General features: G+C 41.3%; 1 protein-coding gene across 5 annotated transcripts in view; it reads left to right on the top strand.

The window, feature by feature from the left end:
• The window catches only part of rusc2 (RUN and SH3 domain containing 2), a 30,495-nt gene extending 8,375 nt beyond the window's left edge, over positions 1-22,120 (top strand). For 2 of the 5 annotated variants that reach the window (XM_044112760.1, XM_044112761.1), the window contains 12 exons: positions 5,334-6,988; positions 8,256-8,850; positions 11,286-11,960; positions 13,810-13,998; positions 15,068-15,235; positions 15,522-15,598; positions 16,357-16,531; positions 16,950-17,055; positions 17,440-17,486; positions 17,571-18,390; positions 19,112-19,273; positions 20,363-22,120. In XM_044112760.1, coding sequence (XP_043968695.1) covers positions 5,501-6,988; positions 8,256-8,850; positions 11,286-11,960; positions 13,810-13,998; positions 15,068-15,235; positions 15,522-15,598; positions 16,357-16,531; positions 16,950-17,055; positions 17,440-17,486; positions 17,571-18,390; positions 19,112-19,273; positions 20,363-20,570 — 4,710 coding nt within the window. In that variant the 5' untranslated portion in view covers positions 5,334-5,500 and the 3' untranslated portion in view covers positions 20,571-22,120. Of the gene's footprint in view, positions 1-4,593; positions 4,705-5,333; positions 6,989-8,255; positions 8,851-11,285; positions 11,961-13,809; positions 13,999-15,067; positions 15,236-15,521; positions 15,599-16,356; positions 16,532-16,949; positions 17,056-17,439; positions 17,487-17,570; positions 18,391-19,111; positions 19,274-20,362 lie in introns of all 5 variants that reach the window. The other 3 variants (XR_006370269.1, XM_044112762.1, XM_044112763.1) reach the window with 3 other exon arrangements.
• The last annotated feature ends 454 nt before the right edge of the window (positions 22,121-22,574 follow it).

Genomic DNA, 22,574 nt, shown 5'->3' with positions numbered 1-22,574 from the left:
ACTTTTTTTCCTAAATTGACCCTAATACATAATGTCAGATGTTGTACGTTTACTGTATTAAAAGAAAGACATGCAGTTTTCAGTTTCTTTTGGGCTTGAGTGAACAAATTTATTTTCAGTAATAAGAACAGAATTTGGGTAACTTTCTTTCAAAACGATCGCTATATTTAGCCAAGTTTAAGAAAGAATAAAAGCTCATTTCGGTGCAGCAAAGCTGGCATTTCCGTAAAAGTCTCTGGATAAATACCTTTTGTTAAAACTTGCTTATAAAAAGACAAATTATTTTTGTTGTACTTTACATTTTCCTGTACAAGAAAATTATTTTTACCCAGATTACAAATTAAAAGCCTCCATCTGCATTTAAAGGCCAAATTTCATTTTTGAATTCCAGCTTGGGGCCACACAAAATCAATCCAAGGCCTACAAAAGGCCCGCAGGCCGCACTTTGGATCCCCTGATCTAAAGTGATCTCTTGCTGGATATGAGTTAATATCCACGCCTGTTGGTGGCGCCAGCACTTGGTGGGCATTAGTTAAGCTTCTCAAGTTCAGGCAGACAAACAGCAGAGGAGGGAAGCTGCCGTTAATCCAGGAGGGGAAAGCTGGGATCGAGGTCATGTTTTCATCTTCAGCTGCCTGAGAACACGCAAACATCCCCGGGGTTGACCCGGATCTCTCAGGGTCGAGTTGTCTTCCTTAAGTACCAAACCAATCAGTTAAAGATTTAAACCTGCAGTAACTTTTATTTTAAGAAAAAAACTGTTACCATGTCATGACAGTTTGGTATGAGAGAGATAATCTGTTAAAAAAATTTATCTTAGTCTGAGCAAAAGCAACCAATCAGAGCCAGGAGGATGGTGTTAGCGCTGTCAATCATCCTCATGTTCATGCTGTTCAATGTTCTAACGGCGGGGAAACAATTTACCCTTACAGGAAAACCATTTATTTGCCATCATTGGTGGCTATGCGAACTAGCATTCACAGCAAGTTATTCTAGCTGTAGAGCAGTAGAGAGCAATTCGAAGGATGATTGACAGCGCTAAGACCTGCCTCCTGGCTCTGATTGGTCGTTTTATTTTATTTAGCACTGGCAGAAGGTAGAGAAACTCACAGATTATCACAGATTACCTGTCTCATACCATACTGCTACACTATATTTTATATACATTTTATGGTATTAAAATTGTTTTAAATGAAAAGTATACTTTAATTTCAAAATAATCTTTTTTTTATAATTTGTTTAAACAGATTTTGTCTTTTATTAAAGAATACAATTACAATTAAAAAATATTTTCTAAAACTATTTTCAGTAAAAAATATTTTTTATGAAAACAAACAAATATTCTTTTAGTAAAAAAAAAATTTTCTATGACATTTTTAAAAATAAAAGTGACATACTGCAGTTCTGAGGGTACAAAAAGGAGAATATTTTATGATACAACCTACAATGTTGATTTTTAAAAGATAACTCTTTGATTTTTATTTTGTTTGGTGTAGAAATCAGAGGATAGTTACGATATCTTAGTAAATTCCAGGGGTTTATCTACTTGGCATCCATCTATGGTCAACCTAACTTCTCCATTTTGTCCCAGTTGTACAAAATTGTGATGAAGCCTTCAGGAATGTTAAATTACAGCGTTTCGTCTGATCAGCTCCTCCCTCCAGACGTCTTCAGCAGCGTTTTGGTGAACGGGAGCAGCGAACAAAAGCTGCATTCATCTCCATTGGAGGGAGGATGTGCAGGCAGACAGATACAGACTGTTCCTCTGTGGCAGGAGGAGGAGAGGCAGCATGGCGTTCACACGGAGCAGGATGGAGGAATGACGGATTTAAAACCACATTCACATCAGAAAACACCCGGTTCTGGCTAACAGGAACATTCTGATCATTTCAGATTATTCTAATGGGGAAGACTTTGGGTCATCCATCCGTCCGTTCATCCATCGCTCCTGAACTTTGAGTTTTGAATGTCTGGAATATCAACAGGAAACAGTCTGTGGGAATCCTGAAGTTATTTTCTGTCCCTGCTTTTACACAAGAGGTCTGCTGTTATTTTTATTTCAGATTTAACTGGACTATATTCTGTAGACGATAAAAACTCTGTGAATCATGTCCATCACCCGCCGGTGTGGACGTGTAAATTGGCATTCCCTGGTGAGGAAGTGCTGCCTGCTCTCCCACCGCTGCTCATATATTCCTGGAAGTGCAGCCCTGATGATATAAGTGGGAGGATCTCCTTTGTTTCAGCTTTGCTTCCTCATCCTGCACAGCTCCATAAATAGGCCAGCTTCCCATCCTGTTCTCATAGAAACTGGATTCCTTATTCACTAAAACTTTCTACTTAAATTAATTCTTATTTGAGAGTTTTTCCATTAGAATAAGCAAAGCCTTTTATTCCCCACCCCATACTGTTGAGTTGTTGAAGGAGCTAGTTGCTTTTCTAAGCTGAGCTTCTCTAAATCTACTTTGTTGGTCTGTTGTATTTGAGTGGTTTCTTGCTAAATCATTCCCTTTGTCCAAACAGTGTCTTGTATTTCTTCTTTTTTTCTGAAGACATTCTTGTTGGCATTTTGAGGTTTACAAACAGTAGTTACGCATGAACATAATTTTTTAGTGAGAAGAATCTTTTTCTGGCCATCATTACACTCTGCAAAAACACAAAATCTTACCAAGTACTTTTGGTCTACTTTCTACTGCAAATATCTTCACATAAAATAACATGAAATTAACTTACAAGTAACTTTTCAGCAAGATATAGGCGCTTGTTTTAAGTAAATATTTCCTTAGTATTGATAAAAATTCCAAGTTCCATTGGCTGATAATGCCACCTATAATGATACACTTTTCCCATGTTGTATTAATCTGTTACAACTTTTTCATCAATGTTATGGAATTATGGACTTAAAACAATCTCATATAAATTGCTGTAAAGTTACTTGTAAATTACTTTTGTATTATTTCAAATGCACAAAGATGTTTGCACTAGAAATTAGACAAAAAATAAGATGCTGTGTTTTTGCCATGCCAGCAAAGTGTACTTACCTAGTTTTTTGCTATACGTTTTAGCAATTAGCATGCTAACTGAGGACCTTAAGGCCTGCAGGCCACATCCTGCAGCTCACAGTACATTAGTTTTAGGTCTGTAAGACAGTTTATTATAAGTTACATATTTTAAGATCGTTTATTTCCTGTACAGTGAACCTCCTGGTATTTGCGGGATATAAACACTGTGCGTACTAGAAGCTAAAATCCACTTGACACCTTCTTTAAAAATCCGTATAATTTTCTATTTTAATTCTTCAAAGAACAAATTCACCACTGTGTCAGAAACAACCAATCAGAGCCAGGAGGAAGGTCTTAGAACTGTCAGTCACCCTTGTGTACAAGGTGCTCACACCCTCCCCCTTGCTTTATGCTACGCTACAGCTGGTTCACCACAACAGTGCCTGTCATGAATGCTAAGGGTAGCTTAGCCACTAAGAGCTTAACTTTCTGTGATGGTAAATTGTTTTTCTACCACAGTCACATTTAGCAGTGAGTAGCCAAGGTTGATTGGCAGCAATAAGACCCTCTTCTTGTCTCTGATTGGTTGTTTTTGACCGGTGCATTTTTTCAGGAGGCACTGGAGGAAAGTGGAGTAGCTCTAGCTTTTCAAGATTTATCTGTCTCATATTTGTCACAATATATGGACAGTGTTATTAAATATGTAAGAAAAACATTTTCTGTAAAAGTTACATGCTGTGGCTTTAATCCGTTTTTGAGTCAAAACATCAATGACTTACCTATTTAAATCACTAACCCTGTAATCCTCTCGTAACCACTCTTCATTATATGTCCAAACACACATTATGCAACCATACTTTCTGCCCCAGCAGCTAATCTCTTAAGCCCCTTTCGGGTTTCCTTCGTCAAGCATTGTCTTGCTCATTACGCTAATACTGGTACATCCTGCTAAGAGAAAAATCAGTGGGCCAAGACGCATTAAAATTGGTTGAAATGAGTTAAATAAATGGGTAAGTTATTCACGGTTTTGGATGGATGTTTTGTGGAGGATTCGCTTCTATATTCAAAGCCAAGTCTTTGCTAATAAGGTCATCCAATAGGAGATCCATTCCAGTTGTTATACTGGTGTTAGCATGCTACCATTCAAACCTGCCCCAAGGCAGCATTTATAGAGCTTAATCTGAAATATTAATAATTATATATGAATGTAAGAGGGGGGAAAGTAAGTCAATTATTGTTGATTGGATGAGACTGAAAAAGATTTGATATGGCTATTGCAGTCTGTTATGTTCATCTATATAGAATATAGCATGTAATTATCCACAGGTGACGTGTCTCTTCAGGGTTTTGTATTGATGTTGAAGGAGAGAACTGATTGCAGGGTATTATGAAAGTGGTCTTATTTTACCCGGCAACAGAGACGACGATGATGATGTTGGTAAGGGAGATGGTGTCTGTGTTTCAGAGTGTCTGTGCTGTTGATGCGGTGATATGTGAATGAGATCATAGTCCTGTTAGAGAGTCAGCTGCTTGGTGTTTATCACGTGATGCTGACTCACTCTGTCCACATTTAAACACTTCATGCTTGTAGGTTTGTGTAGCTCAGGAACTCCTGGAGGACTCCAACGTTTAGATGCATCCCGTCTCCAACCAACTGCTGATGAATTCCCTCATCAGCAGTTAGCCGCTCAGCGCTGCAGAGGTCCGTTAATGTACCGATCAGGCTTTTACTTGTTCTATTATACAGAATCACGGGCAAGATTTTGATCATATTTAACAAAAAAAAGTAACAATCGTTGAACAAAAAGTGTGGTCGAAGTTTGTTTTTTAATCAATCTCAAAGTTAAGCAATTACAATGAATGCATTAAAGCACATGTCCCTAAACTAGGGATGCTCTACATATCACCATCAATAAAATCATTTTCCAATGGCAAATTATTTCACTTATAACACGGCATTTTTCCATGTTATTTGTGTTTTGGTCTAGTTTCTAGTGCAAATATCTTAGTAAACTTGAAATGACACAAAACAAATTTACAAGTAACTTTTCAGCAAGTTAATATTTCTTTCATATTGGTAAAAAATAACTAGTTGGCAGAGTATTTCAATCACAAGGTGGAAAAAATGTCTTGTTATAAGTAAAATAATCTGCCAGTGGACCTAGAGATTTTTGGCTTAACAAGCTCTTATATCTTGGTAAAAATTTACATGTAAGTTAATTTTGTCTCATTTCAAGAAATTTGCACTAGAAATTAGACCAAAATACCTAAGGGTTTGTAAGCTTGTTGCTTCCTCTCCTCATGTCTCTGTCTCTTGTTTTTTTTGTCCAGATGTACCACTCTGACCACGGTGTGGACTTCCCTGACCTCTGCTTCCAGATGCCCGGCAGTCCTGCAGAACTGGACCAAGCTGAGTGAAAACAACATCTGCAAACAAGAAAAACCTTCAGCCTCAATCTGCTGCTGTAGATCGGCTCCTACCTTCCTCCTCTGGGACCATGGACAGCCCTCCGAAGGTTTCTGGAGAAACGTTGATTGTGCATCACATTCCCCTGGTGCATTGCCAGGTTTCAGGAGGCTGCGGCAGATCTCTGAAGAGGACCAACCCTTTCAGTCCGCCGGAGAGCCTTGGCCTGAGCCGCACCACGTCACTGCCGGAGAGGGATGTCATGCAGAGGGAGACTCTGCTCTACAGCAGCCTGATCCAGACCTCCAGCGGCGGCGTGGGGAGAGAGAAGCGAGGCGGTGGCGGGCGAGGCGGGAGCACGGCGAGCGACGACTCATCATTCACTTCCAGCAACTCGGAGGACCTGCTGATCACGGCTCACACCTTACCCAGAGCCAAACCGAGGAATAGGAACCCTCTGCGGCGCAATCCGTTCCTCCTGAACACAGACGAAGATGAGGATGAGGACGACGAAGACGACAGTGACAACCTCCATGGTTACCTGGAGGACTCGTCCTTCCACCTCCACAGCGAGACGAACGCCACGCTGGACGACGCCATGGCTCCTTTTCTGGGGTTCGTGTCCGAGCCGTTCCTGCTGCACGGCTCCGGCGCAGGAAGCAGTCGGGAATCTCTGAGGGGGGCGTCCTCGGATCTGTCCAACCACCTGGACGACCTGGACGTCCTGGGACTGGACAGGGAGAGCCGCCACGGCAGCAGCGGCTCCAACGTGTCCATGGACTGTGGCGAGCACGACTGGGTTGACGACGATGAGGAAGTGGATGATGATCAGCCGATGAGATGCGGCCAAAGTAGCAAGACGGGTTCATACTCGTCTGGCTCGTCCAATCAGCACTGCTCCTGCTGCGTTCTGTCCCAGAACTTCCCGGAAACCTTCGCCGAGCCGTTCCCAGACTTCCAGCAGGGCTACTGCAGCGACTCGTCCTGCAACAGCTCTGAGGGCGTCCTCGTCAACTTCAGCGCCATTTACAACAAAATGAACAACGACATCCCGGAAAAGCAGCCGCCGCCGGCCGGCACATCGTCTGTCTCCGATCTCCACGGAAACCAACAGGACACCGGAGGGGGAAGGGCGTTCTACCTGGACCTCCACACCTCCCCAACCGAGCCGCCGCCGTCCTGTTTCTCCAAAGCCTTCCCGCTCATCCGAGAGCCACGGCTTTCCAGCTCCTCTGCCTGCTCCTGCTCCATGGAGCACCAGGCGACCCTCGACCTCGACGCCAACTGCAACTCTTTCCACCCTCCTCACGCCGATGGGTCATCTGGCGACCTCGCTTCCTGTCTGCAGAGCCAGGCGCGCCTCGTCGTCGCCACCCAGAACTACTACAAGCTGGTGACCTGTGACCTCTCGTCTCAGTCATCCCCAAGTCCAGCGGGTTCATCAGTCAACAGCTGCTCCTCAGAGCACAGCAAAGGCAGCCCCACGCCGACCCAGCCCAGCGAGTACTTCCTGTTCAGGCAGCGAGGCGAGGAGCAGGGGCTGGAGGAGGAGGATGATGAAGATGGAGAGTCGTCTCGAGTGAGTGGAGAATCCTGATTTATTAGTTTCTGCAAATTATAAACCTTATATCACATTATATAGTAAAAACACTAAATCTTATTTCTGGTCTAGATTGTAGTGCAAATATCGAAGTGTATCGAAACGAGACAAAACTAACTTTCAAATAACTTTTCAGCCAGAAATGTGTTTCTTTAAGTAAATAATTCCTTAATATTGTAATTATTTGATTGGCAGATTATTTATAATAGCACAAAATTTTTTCCATATTATAAATGAAATAATCTGCTGATGGAACTAGAACTTATTTACGTATATTAAGGAATCATCAGCTCCTATATCTTGTTTTTATTTCTCTTATTTTATTTATTTCAACAGGTTTTTAAAAACAAGCAAACAGTAAAACAGGGAAAACTAGTGCTTTCATAACCAATAACAAAATAATTTATTTACTGTTACTTTTCTTATTTAATCCTACACCTTATTTCAATTTAATAAAGTTTATAACTTACAGACTCAATAATTATAGAGAATTTGTAAGTAAACCCATGTTATAATATTCTTGTTTCACATACTTTGCTAAAGAACCAACAGGAAATTATATTAAAAAGACAAAATGGTTACAAACTAATTCTCATAACAAGACAAGAAAATCTGGAGATAATAATAATAGTTAGTTTTCAAGTGTATTAAGATATTTGCACTAGGAAATAAACTAAAATTACTTTGTAAGATTTGGTGAATTTGCAGGGCTGTGTACACCAATTGGTGAATTAATCTAAAATTTAAAAATAAATAAATAAATTTTAAAAAAGGAATACAGAAGAACGGGGGGGGGGGGGGGGGGTGCGCGCGTTGTGAGGATCGAACGGGAGGGGGGGGGTGGGGGGGGTGCATCTCGCATTTTTTCAGACGGGGTGCCGGCTTGCTGCGGGCCGGTTCTAATAATAAATCAAGATCATCCCAGGGGCTGTAGAAAATCTTCTCCCGGGCCGGATGTGGCCCGCGGGCCTTGACTCTGACATATGTGGTATAAACAATAATATTGTTGTTTTAAGACAATTTTCATGTGATGTAATTATGTCATAAAAATGCAATAACTTAAACTAAATTAAAGTCTAATGAACATTTAATACTGGAACTGGAAGAAATTTTAAATATCCAAAATGAACAAACAAAACAACAGAAACAGCAAATAAAATTAATTAAGAAGTTTCTCTAAACAAAACTGTTTGTTGAGACCAAGAAGTTTGACTTGTATGTTTTTGTCCATTTTCTTTTGATTCAGCGAGATGATGATGATGATAATGATGATGAAGATGACAAAAACAAAGAGAAGAAGAAGAAGAAAAATGGCGGTCAGGACACTGAAGCGGCTGGGGTCGCTCCTTCCGTCATCGAAGGCCAGGTGTACGTCAACATTTCTCCTCCGATGGCTCAGCGGAGCGTTATCGGAGCGCCGTCCGGAGGCTGTCCCCGTTCCCGCAGCTACGACCGCAACCTGGACAGGTGTCCGTCTCCGCGGCTCGGCTCGCTGGAGCGCATGCTGAGCTGCCCCATGCGGCTGAGTGACGGCGCCGCGCAGGCCGCCACGCCGCCGCCTCTTCCGCCACCGCGCGTCACCTCCTTCGCCGAGATCGCCAGGAGCAAACGCAGACACGGCGGCGCAGGCGGGTCGCCGTCCACGAAGGCGGCAGCAGACCCGTTTTCCTCCACCTACTCCACCCACTCGCACTCGTCTGTGGATTTCTCCCCTATCCTGGAGCAGCGTGTCGAGTCCGTCAGTCCGGCGGCGTCGCCGGTCCGTTTCACCAGGTGTTACAGCCAAGGAAGCATCGAGCGCCAACTGGAAGGGGCGAAGGAGAGCCAAACCAAGGCAGACGGTACGTCCCCCCCTTCCTCTACAACAGGGGTGTCTAAGTTGTGGCCTTTGGGTAATTTTCTGTGGCCCCTGACAGCAGTTCAATAATTTTACTAATTTGGCCACTTTTTAAATTGTTTTGAAATAAAATTTCCATGGAAAGTTTAGTAAAAATGTGGGTAACACTATAATTAGAGGGGTGTGGATCAGGCTGACATGAAGGAGTCTTCATGAATGTTTATAGCTGTTGTCAGGAAATGTCATTTGATAAATAATGACATTTTAATGGACTTTTAATGCAAGTTTTTTTTTTACTTTATTTTTATTCAATTTTTAAACATACAATTGCATACAATCGAACAAAACGGCTAGAGCAGGTAACATGTATTCACCTTAGTTGATATTACAATATTACAGACATTTCACTGTATGAGGTCACAAAAGGGCAATAAGGAAAACTCCCAGGTGTCTGTTCAAGTGATGTGGAGTCACAAACATTATCTGTTACACACCCTTGGTAATAAAATTATCCCATTTTCCCCAAAGTTTCTCTCCTTTATCCTTCTTGAGTCGTATTGTGAAAGTCAACATTTCCATATTGTAATTTAATGCAAGTTTTAAAAGTGTAATTAATTACCAAATAATAATTTATCCGGGGGTTTTAGGAGCCATTCTCTGCCTGAATGATTAATAAGTCACAGATAAAAGACTTAAAATTGTGGAGGCAAAAAGTATTCCTCTGAAAATGAAGTCAAAAGAAAATAACTAAGTCTCATTTAAAGGTAAAAATGAAGAAATGACAAACATTTTCATATTGCATAAAAATAGAAACTGTGTCAGTTCTGCATATACAAAAATATTTACACGTTGCCTGGGATTCAAATCTAAATTTGTCTAGGAATCAAATAATTGGGGTGAAAATAACAAAGGTTGATGAATATTTTACAGCGTCAAACCTTGAGTGATTGAAACATTAAAGGTTATTACAATCCTATTTCAGCCATGTTATGTCTCCAGTTGGAACGTATTGAAACTAAAATATTTGGAGTTTGAAAATTTCACTTGTAATGAGACATTTTTCCTATGTTTTAAGTGAAATAATCTGTCAGTGGAACTATGAGAGCTTTTTCTCCTCGGTGCATCTCAAAGGCCTGTCATGATTTTTAGCCATAACAAGCAGCTGTGCAGCTTCTCAGGTCATACATTATTAATCAGATTTCAGTTTCTTAGCAGCTTCCTTTATAAAAAGCCCTGCTAAAGCAAATTGCTCGCTAACGATGCTAACAAGCGGCTTCCGGAAGAAGCTCGGCTGCCTAATGGACCCATGAAAGTGTTGAAATCAGAACAGGCGGATAATGGAGCAGATTTTACAAACAGAAAGACAAGAAGCTTTCTGTCCTGGAGCTCTCTATGTGATGCAGCTCAACTCCGCCCCCTGTGGCCGAGAGGTGCTACTTCACCCAGAACAGACGGCGGTGGGCCGGACTTTTCCGGTGACAAACAGCTTGCGCAACGCGGCAGACGTCACGCACGCTCCTGTCTGACATGCAGCACAGTGGGTCCATAAACAGCAAGTGAAACACTTTTTGAGTCGCTGCAGGAAAGCGTTTCTGCCCCGTTCTTCTCATGCAGGGCCCCAGGTTCAGTATGTCTGCGTGTGTTTTTATTTTTTTTTTGGGTGGAGATACATTTCGTGGCCTGGTGAGAGAGAGCATGGCGGTGGTCTGGCTGTCTGACAAGCTAACTTTGTGACTGGGCAGTTTTTGCTGTTTTCCATTTCAGCCTTCAGGCTTTGCTGGAAAAAATTCAGTCAGTTCACAGGAATATATTTTTAAGTCTCTTTATTGTTGGTTCATTGCTTTAACCTTCTGTGTTAATAAGCAGCCAGTGAAACAAAATGTTGGGTCAAATGTTGAGAAAGAATCAATATTTGATTTAGTTTTGGTTTCATAAATCATAAGCTGCGTTTATGATTTATGAAACCATAAATCATAGATCAGAATGTAATAGAAGAAGATTGTGTTATTTTATGACGTCCATAACCGATGTTTGTACTAGTTTAGTTTTTGTGTGCCCACACCTGTCACAGTAAGCAATAACTTAATAAAATGATAAATTAAAACAAACTCAATAATTTCCATTTGTATGATTTATTGTTTTTCTTTTTCTCTCTTTCTACCAAAAACTGGATGATAAAAGTTTTCAGTCTGGTGTTTTGGTCTCAACTAGCCCTTTTTTTAAAGGACACTTGTTTACAGAAACTTCATTTTACTTCTGGTTTCAGTTGTTTTGTGTATTTATTTTGAATATTTAAAATGTCTTCCAGTTCCAGTGTTAAATGTTAAACTGCTCTTTTTGTCTTGTTTATGTTAAAATAAATAAGTTCAGCTGAGTTTTTCTTTCCCGTTGCTTCTGACTCATGCTAAGCTAACCCGTTCCTGGTTCTCCCTCATCCAGGTGTTCTGTCGATCTCGTCGGAAAGCCCGCCAGCGGTGGTTCGTTACAGTAAGGACCAGCGGCCCACCACCCTCCCCATCCAACCCTTCACCTTCCACCACCAGTTCACCTCCAAACCCCCTCAGCCCAAGCCGCTGCTGCCATTACTCACCGGCTACGTCTCTGGAATGCAGGCTCGCCCCAGTTCGGGGTCCGGGTCCGGTTCTGGAGGTCCAGTCAGTGAGGAAAGCGAAGAAGCAGCTGAAATTGGACATGCCTACCAGAGTTCCCGCAGCGCCACGGCTCCTCCGACAGAATCAGTCCGGCCTTCGCCTCTAGGGAGCTACTCCCCGGTCCGCCTGCAGGGGGCGCCAAGCTCCGGGAGCTGCTCCACCTGCACCCCGAGCCCCAAGCCGGCACACAGCCTCTCCTGTCCACTTTCGGCCGGACTCGGCTCACTGCACACCCCGCCTGCTGGGAGGCAGGGAAACGGGTCGGCACCGTTGGCTCACACTCCGCCTCCGTCTCTGGGGGTGAAGCGAGGTGTGGTGCCGCCCACTCTGCCCGCCGTGCAGGGACAATGTCTCCACCATAACGGACCAGCGCTTCACACCGACACCCTGAGCCCACTGGGCTGTCTGGACTCTGGGAAACTCTCAGACAGAGGAAAAGCATCTGGAAGCAGAACTCAAAATGGTAGGTTCCAAAAGAAATCAAAAACGCTGAGGCCTGGTTTATCTGGGAAAACAAACATTTGTATCAGTTTTGTAGATAGAAAAAGAAAGGAGTAAATTTATACGAAAACATTTAATCTCAGAAATTTTCTTGAAAAAACAGAAATTTAAAAAAGTTGAATGTTTGTGATAAAAGAACTCAGATATTTCAAGATTAATCTCAGAAATTTTCTGGAAAAAGGAGCTAATTTTGGGTCTCAAAATGTTGAAAATTGTCTAAAAAATTAAAACAAACTTCTGACTTCCATAAATTAAAAATGTTCGACTTTTGAAACTCAAAAATTGTCATCTTTTTATAGAAATATATTTTGGATTAATCTAAAATTTTCTGATTGTTTTCTACTTTCACATTTCAAAGTCAAAACTTTCTAATAAATTTGTGAGATTATTTTCAAAATTGTATTTTTTACAGCAAATTTTTGACTTTTCAATGTCAGAAATTTTCCAAATTTTTTTAAAATTAATATCTTAAATTTCTGAGTTTACCTTGCAAATTTTCAACTATTCAGCCATCTTAATCTGTCTTTTATCAAGGATGAACTGTTTATGGTCATGCCTCAGCTTTTCAGTCAGATTGCAGCCCGGTCTTTGACTAGGTCACTCCAAAATCCTCAGTGTTCTTGCATTCAGAAGTGGATTTGCAGCTGTGCTTTGAAACGTTGTGCGTGACCCAGGTGTGTTTGAGCTGAAAGGACATTTTCCTTCAGGATTTACTGATTGTTCTGTCAGTTACAGCAGGTCAACGCATCCCCACATCATCACTCTACCACCACCGTATTTTACTGTCAATGTGGTGGTCTTTTTCTGAAATTTTCTATGTGTCACAGTAAAAATTGTTTGATTTAAGACATTTAAAACAAAAACAGAAGAAATCAGTAAGGGGGCAAATACTTTGCTTTGGTTCTTTTATCTTTTTAATCTCCTGTCCGTTACCTCTGAGCCTTTTCTTCTTATAAATAGTCTAGAAGTTTTCTGTAAAAGGGTAAATATTTTTTATGATCATGTTGGTTGCAGCTTTTAATAAATCATCTTCAGTAAATTCTGTGTTTGTCTAAAGGAAACCTATTATGCAAAATGTTTTTATATTTCCATTTGGGTCTCAACTCCTTCTAAAAACAGCCCAAGCACTTAAAAGAATCATTTAGCCTTATATTTAGCAACAAGTTAATGTAGTTTGGTGTCTGGAAAATGAGCCATCACAATCAACAGTCAATGTGCCGTTACCTCCAGCAAAGCCATCCTGTTACCTAGCAACCCTGGCCGAACTACAGCATGTTTGGTCAGCTGGTTTTACCGCTGTATGCGCTGTGGCATGGCTGTTGGAAAAGACAAGTGCTTTGCTGTTGACTTACCATTTAGAAACCGCTTGCTGCATTCTTGTTGGTTGTGCAGGAGGCTCCGCATCTGCTTTTCAAAGATGAATAATTGTAAAACTGAGCATCCATTTGCAGCCATTTTCACTTTTGAGTGTAGATATTGGGGGGCGTGGCCATGATGAGATGCCCTAAAACAGCTCAATCTGACTAAAATTTAATTATTTAAAAATGATTTTGTGCAAAAAATAATTTTGTTTGGAGCCTTAGATATATTCTAAAATGTTCAAGGAAGCATAGTAGATCACCTTTAATATTGATGCAAACCTGAAAAGTGCTCCTGCACATTCTTACTGTTCTGTTTTCTCTTTTTTTCTCTTCTCCTCCCTCTGCTCATGCATGTTCTTTCATTTGCATGCATGTTTCATCATTTTACTCCACAAATCTCCATCTATCCTCCGTCCTCACATCCCTAACCCGCTCCACCCTCTCCCACAGCGCACCACCTCTCCCCCCAGGCTCTAAAATGGAGAGAGTACCGTCGCCGGAACCCTCTGGGTGTAGAGAGGGCCCCTGGGGGCCACTCTGCTGCCAACATGGAGCTCAGAAGGGCTGGGGGGCCGCGCCCCACCCGACACAACGTGTTCGATTTTCCAACAGCTCCGTCCTCGCTGGGATGGCCCCATGGTGCTCAGACTTCTTTAATCCAGGATTGTCCAAACTTTTTTTCTGCACTGCAAAAACACAAAATCTTACCAAGTACTTTTGGTTTCGTTTCAAGTGCAAATATTTTAGCACATTTGGAATAAGACAAAACTAACTTACAAGTGACTTTTCAGCAAGATATGGGAGTTTGTTTTAAGTCAGTAATTTCTTAATAATGATGAGAAAGTACAAGTTCCACCTGAATTTTATTAAACTTATAATTTATGAAAAAAATGTCCTGTTATAAGTTAAATAATCTGCCAATGGAACTGGTACTTCTTGGACAACATTAAGGAATTATTGTCTTAAGACGAGCTCCTAAATCTTTCTTAAAAGTTACTTATGAGTTAGTTTTGACTTATTTCAAGTGTTCTAAGATTTGCACTGGAAACTAGACCAAAAATACCTGGAAAGATTTTGTGTTTTTGCAGTGTGGGGGCCCAAACTGGCAAATGTTAACTACTGGTGGGCCATAAAATTAATTAAATTAAAAATGGAAAAATTTGCAACGAGTTTTAGGGCTAGGCTAAGAATTTTTTGTATTTTTTACATATGAGAAAAAAATCTAAATAATACTAAAATATATTTAAAAATATTTATTTTAGAGTTTACCGTATTTTTTCGGCCATTTTATTAAATCTTTAATCAATCAAGTATTTGCACATTTCAGCAACAAGGCAAGTCATAAAAACATCTTACAGTCGACACGTCACAAAATGTTAAATTTCACGAGCGCCATCAACAAATTTATCAATACACCCAATGTGTTGGTCAATATTCCATTTATTATGGTCCACAAAGATTCACAACAACAGATTATTTTTAAAAAAACTTGGGTGATCAATAGGTTTGGTGCAATTTGCCAAATTTTTACCATTTTTGGCTTCAGTCAAGGGCCGAAATCATTTTAAGGGCCACAAATAGCTCCCGTGTCACATTTTGGACACCCCTACCCCAGACAGATCTGGAAAGCTCAGAGAATGGCCTAAGCCACCAGGGAGATTGTTACTAACCAGGTCTGTTATGTTTTTATCTGTTTGTTTGCTTGCAGCCGGTCAGTCGGCGAAGCTGCAGCAGAGCTACAGCGACTTCCTGCCGGATTATTTCTCACTGACGGAGAAACCGCCAGAGGAGTTCTGCCTGTCGCCTGACGCCTCCACTTCCTCTTCCTGCTGCTCCTCACAGTCCCACGTCTCAGTGGACCTGACACAGAAAAGAGGTACGGCATCTGAAGGGTTAATAGTTAAATGTATTGATGAACCTGAAACTTTGCTGAACCTTTTATTGTCTTTTCAATAACTAAAGGCAAACAGTTTATATTTTGGCAATACACTGCAAAAGCACAAATCTTTCCAAGTATTTTTGGTCCAGTTTCTAGTGTCTTAGTACACTTAAAATAAACTTAGTTATAGAAACTTTACAGCAAGATATGTGAGATCTATTCTACAGAAAGTAGAGTTGGTGAGATTTTGTGTTTATTTCTGCGTTTCCTGTTGTCCAATCAGGTTTGGTGAAAGCGGTGAACACCGCCGTGGATCTGATTGTGGCGCACTTCGGCACCAGCAGAGACCCGGACGTGAAGGTTGGTCACTTTGGTGATTCTGATGAACAAACATGCGCGGTGACAGGCTCAGACAGACGTGTTTTTGTGTTGCACTACCAAAAAATGTAATCTTACCAAGTATTTTTAATTTTGTTTCCTGTGCAAATATCTTGGTACACTTCAGATAATACAAAACTAATTTATAAATAACTTTTCAGAAAGATATAGGATCTTGTTTTGAGTCAGTAATCCCATAATCCTAGTTCTATTGCCAGGTCATTTAATAAATGTCAGGAAAAAGTGAAATAATCTGCCAGTGGAATAAGCACTTTTTTCATCAATATTAAGAAATTACTTGCTTTTCTGTCCTGCAGAAAAGTTAGTTGTAATTTAGTTTTGTTTTATTTCATGTGTTCTGAGATGTTTGCACTAGAATTAGACAAAAATATTTGGGAGGTTTTTGGGTTTTTTCCAGCGTGAGCAGCTAACGCTTTTCCTCTGCCTACATCTCCCAGAATGCTGTGCTGCTCTGGATCTGAGTTCATTGATTTATTGAACTTTCTATCAGTTGCATTATCTACTGATATTGATCATGTGTTTACTGTGATAGATATTGTTATTGATTTATTATCCAGCCCTAATATCAAGGTATATTTTGTGTTTATAAAATTGTTTTAAACGTTTTTATAGAGGGAAACTTTAGTATGTTTGGATTAAAAACAGCTGTCAGGTCATTATTATTATGGTTTGTTAATTATAGTTTGAAATCTAAATTTCGTCTATGTATTTACCACCAGGCCAAATTGGGGAACAGCTGGGTCAGTCCCAATGTGGGGCACCTGATCCTGAAGTATCTGTGTCCGGCCCTGCGCGACCTGCTGCAGGACGGCCTGAAGGCCTACGTGTTGGACCTGATTATCGGACAGCGCCGCTGTCAGCCCTGGAGCGTGGTGGAGGCCTCCACCCAGCTAGGTGAGTCTGAATACTCACCATAAGGCGTTTTAAAACTTTATGTAATTTGAAATGGCTGCTTTGAAGGTTTGGAAAAGGTTTGATATGATGCTGGACGATAAATTGTCCCAGAAGTTATCGCGATAAATGATAATCTTGTTGGTTTGTGACCATTTTCAAGTAATAGCATGACAATCCACTCTCAAAGATTAATAAACTTTAGACTCTAATGAACATTTAACACAGGAAATGGAAAACATTTTAAATATCCAAAATAAATAAACAAAACAATTGAAACCAGTATATTTGTGTTGTTTTTATCTCTAAAGAGATGATGGAGACATTTAAGAAGTGCTTGAATTTTGCTGTTAGAGAAATGTATAAATCCTGTACGTAATGCTGACAGCGGCAGTTGGGTTACGAATCGTTTTCCCTGCAGGGCCATCCACTCGAGTTCTCCACAGCCTGCTCTCGAAGGTGAGCCAGTTCTCAGAGCTGACGAGCCACAGCATGAGGCTGAACGCCTTCGTCTTCGGCCTGCTCAAGTGAGTTCCTCAAGTTCACCTGGCAGATTTTAGAACTGAAGTTGTTATAAAATTTTATAAGAACTGAAGTTAACATATTTATGCAATTATGCTATAAAATGGCAATATGTGCCTGGAAAACACATTATAATACCCTTTGATATCCAAAAATCTGTCTAAAACTAAACTAACCTAAACTAAATCATGTGATTAATAAACAAAATTAAACTAATTTAATTCAATTCAATTTAGTTTTGAGAAACTAAAACTAAATCACATGGAAAATCCAGAAGAAATACCAGCCTTGAGCTTGTTGCTTCTGCCCTCTAGTGGCAGCCACTTGCAAAAGTAAATAAAAGTGGCTTTCCTAGTATTTGTATTAACTGAATGATCTTTCTGTTTCAGCATGAAATCTCTGGAGTTCTGGTTTAATCACCTCTACACACATGAAGGTAACGCCTCACTGGATTTTCTATATTTCAGAAAAATTTTTTCCTTTCTGCTTCTCATTGTGATGTTTGACTTTTGTCTTCCAGACATCATAGTGGCTCACTACAGTCCGTGGGGTTTCCTCCCCCTGTCACAGGGGCCATGCAAGCCCCTCTTCGAGGAGCTGCTGCTCCTGCTGCAGCCGCTGTCGTTACTCCCGTTCGACCTGGACCTCCTGTTCGAGCCGCACCTCCTCCAGAAGGGCCAGGAGCAGCTGCGGCGCAAGGAGCAGCTGCGCTTGGCGGGGCCGTCCAGCCGCTCCACCTTCCAGCTCATGAGGGGCTGGAGCACCTCCGTCGGCGACGTGGCGAGGAGCGAGAGGCCGGGGCTGAAGCGCGAGGGAACATGGCCGGGGATGGAGCGGGACGGACCGACGGTGGCGGCTAATCTCTGGAAGGAGAGGGCGAAAGACGTGAAGGAGCGAGACCGGAGGAAGGAGAGGGATCCGGGGGACAAGCAGGCCGGCTGGTGGTACCAGCTCATGCAGTCCTCCCAGGTCTACATCGACCAGTCCGCCGAGGGATCAAAGTTCGTCAAGGCTGAGAAGAGGAAGAAATCCTCAGAGAGGCGGCAGAACCAACCGCCACCCGCAAGAGAGGGAGTGGTGGAGGGCGCAGAGTCCGAGGGCGAGCGAGGGGCGAGCGGAGGGGAGTCCAGAGGAAGGCCGTCGTGGATGGGCAGCCCGCCGGAGTCCGTCCTCAACCGGGAGAAAGACCCGAACACGGTGGAGGACACGGGGGCAGAAATCCGGGAGGAGAGCCCCTCACACGGGCAGAGTCTGCGCTGGGGGCGACTCTTTGGTTCCACCGTCGGTTCTCCTCAGAGAGCGGAGTCAGCCGAGCTGAGAGGCAGGACCCAAAAGACGAGGTGAGAAAAGTAAAAATAATATTTAAAAAGTCTAAAGGTTATCCCTTAACTCTCTCCCCCATACCAACACGTCAAACCCAGATGCTTTATGGACAATCCAGGGTGTGTCTCTGGCAGCCACAGATTCGCTGATTATAACATAAATATTAAAGGGACAGCATTATGTAAAATCAATGTTTTCGAGCTTTACATCATGTTATAATATTATTCCCTCATCAGAAACATAACTGGAGTGATACCTTGATTCTTTCATGCATATTTGAGAAATCCTTTAATCTCCATGGCAACCTGTGGAAATACCTGCTGGATCTAGCAAGGTGCAGCTCATCCTCTTTTAAAAAAAATCATACTTGATATATTTAATATTCTTACAACAACTGAAAGTAACAGTTACTTTATTGTGCTATGAAATGGCACCATGTGACTGGAAACCACTTACTGCATTCTTGTTGGTTGTGCAGGAGGTTCCACTTCTGCTTTTCAGAGATGTTTGGTTGTATAATTACGCATCGGTTTGCAGACATTTTCACTTGTGAGTTTAAATGTTGCAGTATGGGTGAGACGTCCTCATAGCATTATGTGTAGCTTCACCTACGGCTGAGGCTACACGATACGCTGCTAATATACCCTTGCTAGCTTTTTTTCAGTTATGTTTTTTTTCTTCTCTTTTGACAAACTTTATTTCCCCTAATTTAGCTCCATATTTATATTCCTATTTCAGGCCTCCATCGGGTTGGCTCTCCTTGGACCGATCTATTCTGGACCTCGTTGCTCTGACCATTGGATCAGGCGGTGGGAAGAAGGTGGAGCCTCCAACTACACCGACTGACGGCCAAACAACGGCGCCGCCTCCGCTAACTGAAACTAAACAATCGTCTTCTTGGTAAACACATTTCACATGTGCCAGAAAATGTTGCAGTTGTTTTCACTGGAGACTCTTTTTTTTTTTTTTGACCAACTGTTGCATTTCATCAGAACCGCTCATGTTTTCACATGTTTACATATGAAGCAGAGGCATTGATGTTACCTTGATTTTTGTTGAGGGATTTTGATAACCTTTCTCTGCCTTTAAAGATGGATTTAAAGTGACAGAGGCTCTAAAACATTTCAATCTGAAAAGAGCTTAAAATAGGCAGAGCTGAATGTGTTGTGACACTCATAGATCTGTCCTAACCTGTTCAAGAAAGAATAACTGGTCAACTTTAAATTCTATTCAAGGTCTTAAAAAGTCTAGGGCCTGATTGTCTGTGAGACTTGGTTCATTTTTGGAACAAAATTAGTTGCATTTTCAGTTGCTGCCGTTCTCTTTCACACTGCACTGTGTCAAACAAGTTGAAAAACTCACCTGTGGTGGCGCTGCACCAAAAACCTCTGAAGGACACCAGACAAAAGTCACTGAAGAAGACACTGAGCATAACTTACTACTTCACAAAATGTAAAACCAGTGGAGTACCGTGAGATTTGAGCAGATGTGGAATTTTTCTTTTTGTCTTTGGTAAACGACCATGAACCATTTCTCTTGCTAGCGGTAGACTCCCACTTTTGTTTTGGTTCTGTTTACACAGAATGCCTTGCACTGTAGTGTGCCTCTTGCTTTGGTAGCAGTCTCCGGTCGGCTTGCATTCACACATGCATTCGAACCGATCCGGAGTTCACTTCAACCAAATTGAGACCTTGGTTTGTAGGATCAGAGTTCAGTGTGTTGGTCCGCATCAGAGTTTGATTAGCATTCACACATCCCCAAATGAATTAGACTCTCTAGTCAAACAAACAAGAGTTTGATTAGAGCAGACTAAACTGACCTGGGTGAATGCAGCCTTAAATTTGACTTGCTGTATAAATCTTGTATTTATTCCTCACCCAGTGACCAATGGAGATATCCTGCAAGGACAAGCATGTATAGATGATGGATGGATTTAGTTATTTCAAACTGCCACAAATCTTAATTTAGCTTCATCTTTTGCTTTTTCAGTGAAGTCCGAGCATTGTGCCATCACCTAGCCACCGACCCCGGCCAGCTGAGCTTCAATAAGGGTGATGTGATGCGGGTTCTGAGGAAGGCCGACCCCGACTGGCTGCTCTGCTCGCTGGGCTCCACCCAGGGTTTGGTCCCCATCATTTATGTGACGCTCAGCAGCATGGAGGACAGCTGCAGAGAAACTGGGCTCAGCCAGCTCTGATCAGACTCTGTTAGCGAACAAACACTAACACACGAAGAAGACGCACCGACGTGTGCAAGGTCCAACCACAAACTCACAATCAAGGTAACATCCAGAAAAAGACAGCATGCTCACATCCAAACAAAAACCAAAAGAAACTACGACAAACGAACCCAAAGACTCTCTGATGCTCTTCTTCTCGACACCTAAACGCTTAGCTCTCCTAGCATTAGCATTCAGCCTGAATATCACTCATCTGGACACAATGTGAAAGAAAACTCACCACACCTGGCTGCTCTGTCGCTCTGCTGTTTAAATGTTGAGCATCAAATCATCAAAGAGACTTTCTTTGAGATTCTGTTGCTTGTTAAGTGCTGTTTTTTATTTTCATTTCCTCAAAAGACAATACTCAAGAGAGAAAAGTAGGAATTTACTCTTCAAAATTTTCATTTTTCTGCAGAATTTGGTTGAAATCCAGATAAAAAATAATAATTTGCAGTATTTAAATTTAATTCAGCTTGACGGCACCTCCCTCTGCAGATTTGTGCAGATTTGCACATTTTAATGTTTCTTTTGCAGCAAAGTTGTAGATTAATCAAACAAAATGAGAAATAAAGTCACAGAAGCTTCCGGTTTCTACTTTAGAAGCATGAGATCTTGCTTCCTTCTGCAGCGATCGTGCTTCACTTTTACAACCTGACAGTTCTGAGGACAACTGTAGTGAGTTTTATGTCTGTATTTAATCTCCTGGTACATACTGTAAATGCATTTATGGCTCATTTACACAACCTGTATTTATTTATTCAGCTATTTAAGTAACTAAAGCTACAATCGAAGGTACATCAGTTTGGATATTCTTCAGATTTTGTGTCATATTTTGTATTTAAAGGGAGAAATGTTTCTGCCTTAAAGCACTTAAAATGGGGGAGAAAAAAGATAATGAACCACCTTATATCTGCCCTGATATTAGAATATATTTTCTGTATTCTTTCACTTTTTCCCCACATTTCTGCAAAGATACCAGACGGGGAGATTTTTGGATGTTTAAAGGGAAACGTGTGAAATGTAGCCTTAGATAAGGTCCTCCAATACAAACCGGTTAATGTAAATGCATTAGATAAATGAATGCTGGCATGTTTTGTTTTTCTTTTTGTTTCATTATTGTACAGTTTTTATTTCTAACATTCAATTGTGTTTGAATTGTAAATATATTTAAACTCTTGGGATTTGTTTTTGCCATAGAGCTCTACAGTATGTACGTATGAATGTCATTAATGATTTATCAGCGCATTTCATATTTGATACAGAAAGTATAAGCTTTAGATTTAACGCTAACACGCTGCTGACTCTAATCCGTGTCGTCCTGAAGGTCAGAGTTCACATGTGACCCATAAACATGGTGGTGATTCAGCCAGAGGAAGCAGGAAGGAAGGATTGCTGCTCGTCGTCTCGCTGGCTGCCTGTAAATACCATCAGCATCAGTGACACCGCTCCTCTGTCTATATGATGTACGGCATTATGAAACTACTATGGATGTTAAATAACAAAGTGCTCATGTGATCACAAACTCATCCAGCTCCCGTGTCTTTATTTATGGGCAGTTTCCCACCTGTACACTGCAAAAACACAAAATCTCACCAAGTATTTTTAGTTTCCACTGCAAATATCCTTTTACACTGGAAATAAGACAAAACTAACTTGCAATAAGTTTTCAGCAAGAAATAGGAGCTTGTTTAAAGTCAGTAAATCCTTAATATTGTTTTTTTTAATAACCAGTTCCACTGGCATATTATTTCACACAATAGCAGCAAAAACTGAAAAATGTGGCATGGCGTAATACTTTATGACAACAATTAAAAGGCTCAAAAACGGCAGCCATCTTGAAAAATGGATATCATTCTAAAATTCAACCAGCTAAGGAAAAGAATACAATTTGAGTGATGAACATGCCAACTTTTGTGGCATCCAAAACGATGGCCATCTTGAAAAATTGCTGTCATTCTGACCATAGACATGAATATCTGT

Source organism: Gambusia affinis, linkage group LG03 (assembly GCF_019740435.1).
Source record: "Gambusia affinis linkage group LG03, SWU_Gaff_1.0, whole genome shotgun sequence".
NCBI lineage: Eukaryota > Metazoa > Chordata > Actinopteri > Cyprinodontiformes > Poeciliidae > Gambusia > Gambusia affinis.
This window is presented reverse-complemented; position numbering and strand designations above follow the sequence as displayed.